Source organism: Lupinus angustifolius, chromosome LG06 (genome assembly GCF_001865875.1).
Source record: "Lupinus angustifolius cultivar Tanjil chromosome LG06, LupAngTanjil_v1.0, whole genome shotgun sequence".
Lineage (NCBI taxonomy): Eukaryota > Viridiplantae > Streptophyta > Magnoliopsida > Fabales > Fabaceae > Lupinus > Lupinus angustifolius.
Window position 1 is genome coordinate 22,839,357 of NC_032014.1, and position 10,404 is coordinate 22,849,760.

A 10,404-nucleotide genomic window follows, 5' to 3' on the forward strand; every position below is an offset into this window, starting at 1 on the left:
TGAAAGCAACTTCTGTGTAAGACCCTTATCCATAACAGTCAATATGAGTCCCCAACAATCAAAATAATGGATGAGGTATGCAAGAATCCATCCAATCAAGTCCAATATCAGGGATATGATTATGAACAAACATGGTCTAAGAAACGCACATTCTCACTAAATGTTCAAGCAAGTTACTAAAATAAAGGACACATACTGAAAACTTTGACAGTGTAACTTTAGCCTCTGCATCTGCTTTGTCCTGGTCTCCAAAAAATTGGGATGAAGAAATAGATTTAGCATTTGAAAACTTTTTTCTCGCTTCATCAGATTCCTGAATCTGATAACAGAAACATAGCAAAACAAAATAAGGTGCACAGCCAAACAGAAAAAGGCAACAAAATAAGGTGCAGGTTAAAATATTTCTAAACAATATTTCTAAAAATATTTCTAAAAAATATTTCATTCGAGAAAGATAAAGTTCAGAAAAAAAAGAACACAATGCACATGTTTTACAGCTGTTGGCTACATGTATTGGAGTCACTCAACAAATGAGATAAAAATTTACTCTGATGTGATAGGAACAAGATTAAGTTGCCCAAAGATTATTAATACTTTTCAGCCTATGACTGCAATAAAGCTTATTTCCTGCTAAAGCAAGCAAATAAAAATGGCCCTGCCTGCTAAGTCCGGGTTTTTTTTCCACAAATCACAATGGGAAAAGATCTTTGCTACTATATACACTTGTTAGTTTTTGTCCTATATAAACTTTTACTTGGTTAATGCAGCAGAAATTGTTAAGTAACAATGGTTCAACTTTTCTAGGGTTAAGAAGCTCACTATTATTTATGTTTGCTTATTTTCCTAGCAGCTTCTTGCCCTCCTCTCTCTTCCTCTTTCCCTCTTTTCTGTATATTCTCTTTCCCTCTTTCTCTGTATATTCTCTTTCTCTCTTTTATCTCTCTCTTCTTTTCTCTGACTGTGCATTTCTTTTTTTTTTGGGTACATTCTTTTTCTTTCATCCAGTAGAGGTAAGAAATAGGAGGGGTAGGCTTAGGCACATTTCGGTATTCTTAATATACATTTTAGGTTATAAGTTGAGGCTTTTTGTCTGTGTCGGTAGGGTTAGTTTAACTATATGTTATGTTATGTTATATTATGTCATAAAATAAAATAATGATGCCACTATATTTGTTATAAAACATAGTAATAGTTAATGATGATTATTATTACAGTGTTAATTCTTTTTACTGTGAATTGTGAATGGTCTTTGCCTGTTAAAAAATATTCTATGATGTGGATAACTATAACATTAATATATTTGGGCCTAATCCATGGAATCATTCCATGATTGATGTCATTTACCATCTTTTTTTAATGTCAAAAATAAAATAGTCTCCCTAAGGATTGTACCTTGACAGATTATTTTTTTGACCCTTTTAACATAAATTATAATATGAGGGAAATATTCTCTCTCTCAGGCTTTATACCTTGACAGATTATTTTATTTCACCTCTTTTAACATAAATTATAATGAAAATGAAATAGTATCTTTAAGGTCTTGTACTGATTATTTTATTTTACCTCTTTTAATACAGAAATAATATGACTAAAATAGTCTTTCTGAGGGTGTGTGCCTTGATAGATTATTTTATTTTGACTCTTTTTTAATTCAAAAAGAATAAAAAGTAAATAGTCACTCTGATGGTGTATACCTTGACAGATTATTTTATTTTGCCTCTTGTTATGCATAAAATAATAAAAATAAATAGTTTATACAAGGACTTGTTTCTTGACAGCTTATTTTACTTCAAATCTTTTTATGCAAGAATAATAAAAATAAAGTCCCTCTAAGGATTAATATGCCTTGAAAAACTTTATATTTTGTTTCTTTTTATATGTAAAAAAATTTGGCTCTCTAGGAATTAATATGCTTTGACAGACTTCTTCATTTTGTTTCTTTTTATATGCGAAAATAAAAATTAAGTTGTTTTTCTGAGGACAGAAATGTCTTGATGGACTTCTTTATCTCAAATTATAATATAAAACAAATTTCAAAAAAATAAAAATAATCAATCAATCAAACATTTTCTAGAAGAACTACATAGTTTTGTTTTTCTTATTGCAACTAGGGATACATAGAAGCAGGATACTTCCCTGTCAGACACTTTAAAAAAGTGGTCCTTTTTGAAAGATAAGAACATGTAACGGCAAGATTAATATTTTACCATTTTTTATAAACGGGCGGTATGGGGTGCCTAACACCTTCCTCATCCATAAACAACTCCCAAACCTAAAAAATTTCTCTACGTAGATTAATCCTTATCTTATAATTTGGTTTTTCATGTTTTTCCTCTAAAACATTGATGACGACTCCATTACATTTGCATCGTTGCACCTACAAAAGAGGGATAGCGACATCATACCCACCCATTTCTATATTTATTCTCTCTACTAATTGCCTACTCATTTCCCATGACCCCCTTAGTTGGATGTAGATATTGACACTCCAAATTGTCAATTTACACTCCCAACTAGCCAAACTTTTTTTTTTTAATTTTACTAAATTGTAATTGGTCAATGAGGAGTGTGGATAGGCACTTGGGTGTATCAATAGTCCCACCCCTTATCTAAATGCTAATTGTTCCCTCCTCAATCTCTCTGCTCCCATAGCTGTAATTGTAAATGCTCCCACTTACTGCTCTCTTTACTCACTCAATTTCGACTTGCACCAGTTGTTTAATTGTGGGTCTATTCTATACATGCTTAGTTTGTGTAATTAACATGGAATGAATTTTTAATAGATGATTCTACATGTATCAGAATTTGAAGAGAATCATATATAACTTCACTCTGTGCTATAACCTGGAAGATACACTATACAAAGGAAAAGGTTGCAATATGCGGCTTACTTGCACTTTTGAGGAGCTTGGTCCAGATTTTTTTTGAAAGCTATTATCCATTCCAAAATCTGAAAAGAAGCTTGTTGATTTTGGCGCAGACACATGACCAGTTGCATGTGAACCTTCAGCATTGAAATCAGATGATTGGACATTTTCTAGATACTCAAACCGAGATGTCAAAGATGGCGCAGCAGGCAAGTTGTTGTTTGCCGAGGATGTAACTGGAGTAGGTGCTTCTTCAGGCTTTTGCTCATAGAGAGACTCACTTGGCTACATTCATAAGGATAATATGTCAATAAATCAAGATAAACAAATATGAACTTCAAATATATTGTTTTCACAATCTGCAAACAAAGATAACTATTTGCATACCTTTCTAGTCAGCTTACGGGCACCAAGCCCCCCACTCTTCCCAGGTTTTTTAGCACCAATAGGCTTCTTGATGGTACTTGAAACTGATGTATAGGAAACTCTAGGTGAAGAAGTGCTCTCAAGTTTTCCATTTTTCTCCAGAGTGTTCTGTTTTGGTGGTTCATTGGTCTTGACTTCAGGAAGTTCATTAGTCCCTTGGGAAAACTGGGAAGCAAAAGGTGAGGATGGAACAACTGCCTCCTCGTCCATACTTTTCGCTACTTCCTTCAAAAGAATCTGCCTATACAACTCTGCAGCTCTGGATGTGTACTTTCCCTCTATTTTACCACCATCAGTCCAACCATGCTGCTTAAAGAAAACCTGTGCACGATTGTTTCCTCCAAAGCTCATCGTTTTTAGTTGCTCGGGACTCCATGAGTCTAAATTCGTAGATCTACATTGAAAATAACATAATTATTAAGAGATTGGTCTTTTCTTCCTTCTTCCGTTTATTCTAATACTTTCCTCCTTTTGTTTGTAAAAAATAAAGAAACCTAGGCACATGGTATGAAATTTGGACATGTAAAACCTTTAAGCATTTCAAACTACTCATCGAATGTATGGTAATAATTCCAAAAAATGTTAATTACATTGACCTCCCTGAGGATTTTCCAATGTGCACAGGTGACACCTTTAGACTAAGAAAGCATGCTATTATGCAAGCCATTTAAGTTAAGACCTTGGTCCCACTGTATTTTTTTTCTGATTAGTCAAATGAGTCCACATTGGAGTATGTAAGAATGAAGTCATTACATTGTCCAGGTCCTCACAGGAAACTCACATACTATCAACATAAAATAAAATATGAATGAGAAAAAGAAAGATATTTGCAAATCAAGCTATGTCAAAAACACCATTTCATTACGATCCTCATTAAAAGTCCTTAACGAGTCAAGCAAAGTTGCTGCAAAAACCCAGATTTGCCCTGTCTCCGAAATTTACATGGCAAGCAAAGAAAAACCATGGCATTTATTTATACACCTTCAAGGACCGCAAAATCATTTTGCCATTTTCAAACTACAGATTAGAGGCTATACTTCCGAGTCTGATTTTGTTGGAGTAGGAATGAACCCTCATTTTAATTCCTGAAAATGTAAGCAACGATCATAATAGCCCCAAAAACAGTCAACTTGGTACTTATTTATCAGTCAAGTTGGCCCATGAAAACGACTAATCTAACTCAGTTTTCATAGTTTCAAAGACTATTAAATAAATTTCCAAAAGTCACAAACTATCACAATAGGCATGCTTACAATTTCAGGGACCAAAACAAAGGTTTGTTCATTGAACAAGGTTTTAATCATTTGATCTAAATGGAATTTCTAAAAGATAATACATCATTATAACGCGCTACTCTAAACTCATCCACACGTATATTCACTCCTCCTCGCAATCGCACAATCAGCTACACAATCACATTACAAACAAAATCAACAACGAAATTCATCATTTCAAACAAAATCAGCTGCAAAAAAATAACAAGAATTACCTGACAAAGCTGATATGGACGCCGAGACTGCGATGAACAGCAGAGCAATCGATGCAGAGAAAAATCCCATACGTAACTGAAGCCCAAGTAGGGTTCTTCGCGTTGCAATCGAAACAAATCTGAAGCAAAAATCACACACAAAAAAATTAAAATTACACAAATTCAAATTCAAAAATCAAATAAACGAAGATCCAAAACCCGATCACATAATAAATAAGTGAATACAAATGAATATTACAAAACCCTAAAAAAAATTAAAAAAAGTTGAAAAGGAAGAAGGTACCTTATTTTCGGATTTGGCCTTAAGTTTTCTGAAGACGGTGTTCTTGTCGCTGAAACCACCTTCAGACGCCATTGGAGGAGGAAATGAAGATCAAAACGGTAGAGTAGAAAATTCGAATTATTTATTTATTTTTATTTTGAAAAGAATGAGTCAATGAGTTTATAAGGGTTATTTATCTATATATTTATATTTCTATATTTTCCTAAAGTAATTGTTTCTTATATAATATTTGTGTATTCTCGCATGTGTAATAATGTGTATTGTATGAATTTATAATTTGTTACGAGAATTATTTACTAAAACACAATTTATAGTAATTCATTACTGATGTAAAGATATTAAGACAATGAAATGATATTGAACCTATAATGTTAAAGGAAAAAAAGTTTAGAAAATAATATAAAATAAGTTATAGAATAAGATTTTGAAAAACTTCTTCTAAACCACATTTATTCTTTTAATTATCTCCCCTACAAAACATAGAGAAAAATCTCTTCCCTTTTGGCTCAACTCTTACTATCTTTGTATTGGAAGTTAGCATAAAATTTTTCGAGAATTTTTCGAAATAAATCGAGGCCTTCTAAACCAATTCTAAGTGTTTGAGCCAAAACTGTTTATGCAATTCCAGCTTGCACACAAACTCTTTCTCTATACTTAATTTGATTGCATTCGTACGAGATTGATTGATTTTGAAGTATGTTTAAAATCATATAAGTATTAATTTTATTAAAGATATATATGTATATATATTGTGTAGCAATTTTATAAAGCCAACTTCTCTAATTAAAGCCAACTTTCCTAAGTTTAAAAATGGAAGAGAGGTATAGAAGAAGAGGAAGATGAAAGAAAAATGGAGAAATAGAATTAAATGGAATGTGAAGAGAGATTCAAATCTCATTTAATATGAGTTATAGTTTAAAAATAAATTGATCAATCAATTATTACCATTAAATTATTAAAATATACAATATATAAAAAAGGAAGATGTATTGTGGGAAGGTACATATGAATAATATAGACATATTTTGGAGGGAAAACTTTGGTTGTGAGAGTGTTGTGTCATGAGTAATATTTTTTATGTAGTTAATAGATAGATAACATGTCAATAACTAACAAGACATTGATTTAGTGGTGTAAGACACTATTAGATCTCCAAGATGACCAAAAGGTTAAATGTTCGATTCATGAGAGCGATATTTGTTGGAAAAGATAATAATGCACCCTGAAAAGAATTAGTTCATTACCAAAAGGTAAAGCATACTCATACTAGTATAAAAAATTATAACATGTCAATATATATTTTATCCTTATAAAAAAATGTATGTAACAATAATGTATAAGCTTTATACACTAATAATGTATCATCATCTATTCATATTTAATCATTATTAAATTTTACAAAATGTAATTCAAATAAAGGATAAATAATATAACAACTATGTATAAATTTTTATATTAATAATGCATAAATATTACGCTCTTTTATTATTCTTGTACACCTATTAGCCACTAACTCATGTTAAAAGGATAAGATGTGTAATTTTGACCAAAAATAGTGGAAGAATATAGTCAATATTAATTTGCGCGCACTTTACACGTGGAGTAAATGGATAGGTGAGTCATTTTGCCCACCATGAAATTTTTCTAACCACATAAATGGCATGTAAAGTTAGTCACTTTTCCTCACTACCACATTGTAGTGCTCGAATAGAATAAGATATTGATTTAATGATGTATAATCATATTAAATTTTAGAAATATCAAAATAATAATAATTCGATTTCTACGAGTAATATTTGTTAGAAGGAGTAATCATATACCATAAAATGATTAATTTTTTATAAAAAAAAATATTGCGGCACTTGTGTTGGCTTTTGTTTCATCATTTGGTGTTAATTCTCTTTTATTTTCATTCTCATCTCCCAATATTATATAACTAAGGGTATTCCATGTACCCAAAAAAAGTAAGGATATTCTATATTTGATAAGAGTATTTCTTACTAAAATGTGATGAACAAATCATTCCTAATAGGTGAGTGACCATTTTAATAAGGGATAAAGATCACATGTCCTAAATCGTATTTCATTCCCTGTTCCGACCAATCAGATATTGTCACGTGAATAAAAGAACATTTTTAAAAACAAAAAAGTAACAGAAAGTAACACTTGTATTGGTTCGAAGAGGGAATGACACAATTTAAAACAAATGATCTTTCTACTCTAACAAATGTATCATGTCTATTAAAATTCCAATAAGACCTTAGAGTACTACTACACCAACACACTTTGTTAGTTTGGTATATATATATATATATATATAATGAATCTGTTTATATTAAGTTAAGTTACATTAAGTACACTCAATTTTAATAAATGATCGTTGAAATGAGAATTGCAATACATCAATTCTTTTTCCAAATTAGAATCGTTAAAAGAGGTCTATGGAACTCTATGGGTACTTTGCCCCTATTTCTACTCTTGTATTGGGAATTACAATAAGTATACTAGCCATTGTATGGTTAGAAAGAGAGATATCCACAGCGATACAACAACGTATTGGACCGGAATACGCCGGTCCTTTGGGAGTTCTTCAAGCTCTATCAGATGAAACAAAACTACTTTTCAAAGAGAATCTTATTCCATCTAGTAGAGAGGTGTAAACAAATTTCTCCTTATATATATATATATATGAGAATAATGTATCTCGTCATAAGTAAGAGGAGATAATTTATCTTCTTATACCAGGAGATACTCCATTCCCTACATATATAGATAAAATATTTCCTTAAATTCACTATATGTTTGACATGTGTCTTAATCAAGGAGATAAATTATCTCTGATATATATATATATATATTAATATATATCTATATGTTTTGGATAAGACATTTAAGCCACATTTCATTTCCTTTGTCTTATACACAAGCTTTCATGTGGTTCTCTATCTATAACATCCAATCCTTCACTTCCTTTTTATTTGGAACACTCTCTATCACTAAAAAATCATTTTTTTTATCACCCATCATTTTAATTAAAAATTGTTGCATTTGGTTCATTTTCATTCTCTTTTCTTCACTCATTCTTTGGTAAGATTGTTGTAGCTTTCATGAATTACTGGTAAATCTAAGATCCATTAATGCTTTCAATTATTTGATTGAAAAATGAATTTGTGTATGTAGCTTTTTTATCTTCTTGTTTTGTTCTGATACTGCATTCATGAGTTTCATTCTTGTTATTTTTCATGAATTTCTCTTGTGTAATTGTGTTATGTGTCTCTTTGGTTTTTTCATGAAATGTTAAACAATAGAGAAATCGATGGAATGACTCAGAATGTAAGAGTTTTTTACACTATCATTGTATCATTTACTGTTCATAATTTCATATCGATATTGTTGCTTCTGAAATATTGAGGTTTAACGTATCTTCTCTTAATATACACAATTAATGGCTACTTCTGAGGTTGTGATTCTGAAAAAATAACAAATCTATTGTGGTCTTGCGGAAAATTAAAGCGTAATCTGTGTTGAGAAGTAAGTCTCACATCGCCTACCTCATTATCTCGGAAATGGTTTAACTCCTCTCATTGCCAATTGGTTTTGAGATGGAACCTTAATAATCCGAAGATGTTTGCGGCCATTATTCCGATATTGTTTAAATGGGTTGTTTTGTCAAGGATTATTACCTTCAATGTAGTAGTAATTTGATTTCACATGTTCTATCTCTCATTGCCAATTGGTTTTGAGATGGAACCTTAATAATCCGAAGATGTTTGCGGCCATTATGCCGATATTGTTTAAATGAGTTGTTTTGTCTCAAGGATTATTACCTTCAATGTAGTAGTAATTTGATTTTGCATGTTCTATTACATTGCCATAATCATTTTATTCCTGCATTGGAATTTACCTTTTGCAGATGGGAGACGTAGCTAAGGATCTAACAGCTGGGACTGTCGGAGGGGCGGCGCAATTGATATGTGGGCACCCCTTCGACACCATCAAAGTCAAGCTTCAAAGCCAGCCTGCAGCACTCCCCGGTCAGCCTCCGAAGTTTTCGGGTGCAATTGATGCTGTCAAGCAGACAATAGCAGCCGAAGGCGCAGGGGGTTTATACAAAGGTATGGGCGCTCCATTTGCGACAGTAGCAGCCTTCAATGCTGTTCTTTTTACGGTGAGGGGACAGATGGAAACATTATTGAGATCCCATCCTGATGTCCCCCTCACAGTGAATCAGCAGTTTGTTTGTGGAGCCGGAGCTGGACTCGCTGTTTCCTTTCTTGCTTGCCCCACCGAACTAATCAAATGCAGGTGCTGTGCTGCGCTGTATCTCATTTTCTTCTTATTCTTTGTACCAACATCTATTGATTATGAGTGGTTTGAGTCTTTCCGCCTTTCTCATTTTACAAAATTGTCATATATTTTGACGACTTTGAAGACGACTTTAATTACATGTCTTTTTTGTTTGATTCACTAACATATCATATCTTCTGTAAGTGCTTTTTTCTTATCGAAATTCTCCCTCTTATGGTAAACATGAAACCCGAAAGTAATGGAAAAAAGCGGAATTAACTTCAGCTGCAGATTAGTCAACATTAACAATCCCTTCTATTTTTTCATACAATACTTAAGCAGGGTTACTCGAAACATGCTCGTATCTCATAATTGATTTGTTTTTGTTCCGATTATCAGGCTGCAAGCACAAAGTGCGCTTGCTGGCACTGGAACAGCTTCTGTTGGTGTGAAGTATGGAGGACCCCTTGATGTGGCCAGACATGTTCTTAGGTCCGAAGGAGGCGCGAAAGGCCTTTTCAAGGGCTTGATTCCCACTATGGCACGAGAGATACCCGGAAACGCTATAATGTTCGGCGTATATGAATCAATAAAACAACTGTTTGCAGGAGGCACTGATACATCCGGATTAGGTAGAGGCTCTCTGATTGTTGCTGGAGGCTTGGCTGGAGGATCGTACTGGTTCTTGGTTTATCCGACCGATGTTGTCAAGAGTGTCCTTCAAGTAGATGATTACAAAAATCCAAGGTTTTCTGGTTCATTAGATGCTTTTAGAAAGATTAAAGCTTCAGAGGGGTTCAAAGGCTTGTATAAGGGGTTCGGTCCTGCGATGGCCCGAAGCGTTCCAGCGAACGCGGCGTGCTTCTTAGCGTATGAGATGACAAGATCAGCTCTGGGATGAATAATCTTGGCAGGGTTTATATCAAATGTTCATGTATATTTATCATTTTTCTTGTTCCAAAAGTGTACTTATCTTCCATACATTGCAAAATGGCTCATCTTTCATTGTTGCTTCAACCAAAGAGTCATTCTTTCCTTCATTAGTAGTAATA

General features: G+C 32.9%; 2 protein-coding genes across 2 annotated transcripts in view; one reads left to right on the plus strand and one right to left on the minus strand.

The window, feature by feature from the left end:
• LOC109350254 (probable ADP-ribosylation factor GTPase-activating protein AGD8) overlaps nucleotides 1–5,209 on the minus strand; it is a 6,349-nt gene extending 1,140 nt beyond the window's left edge. Inside the window, exons 1-5 of the mRNA XM_019591451.1 lie at nucleotides 5,066–5,209; nucleotides 4,783–4,901; nucleotides 3,255–3,687; nucleotides 2,892–3,152; nucleotides 197–319 (exon numbers count right to left, since the gene is read on the minus strand). Of these exons, the coding sequence (XP_019446996.1) occupies nucleotides 197–319; nucleotides 2,892–3,152; nucleotides 3,255–3,687; nucleotides 4,783–4,901; nucleotides 5,066–5,137 (1,008 nt within the window). The 5' untranslated portion in view covers nucleotides 5,138–5,209. The remainder of the gene's footprint in view (nucleotides 1–196; nucleotides 320–2,891; nucleotides 3,153–3,254; nucleotides 3,688–4,782; nucleotides 4,902–5,065) is intronic.
• LOC109350255 (mitochondrial carnitine/acylcarnitine carrier-like protein) lies at nucleotides 8,084–10,404 on the plus strand. The gene is made up of 3 exons (XM_019591452.1): nucleotides 8,084–8,152; nucleotides 8,979–9,370; nucleotides 9,752–10,404. The coding sequence occupies exons 2-3, from the start codon at nucleotides 8,979–8,981 to the stop codon at nucleotides 10,251–10,253; spliced, it is 894 nt and encodes a 297-aa protein (XP_019446997.1). The 5' UTR covers nucleotides 8,084–8,152; the 3' UTR covers nucleotides 10,254–10,404.

Excerpts from the sequence above, each read along its gene's own strand:
- LOC109350255 (XM_019591452.1), top strand. The coding sequence starts at position 8,979 with ATGGGAGACGTAGCTAAGGATCTAACAGCTGGGACTGTCGGAGGGGCG. Across the intron at positions 9,371-9,751 it reads ACCGAACTAATCAAATGCAG|GCTGCAAGCACAAAGTGCGC; the intron begins GTGCTGTGCTGC and ends TCCGATTATCAG.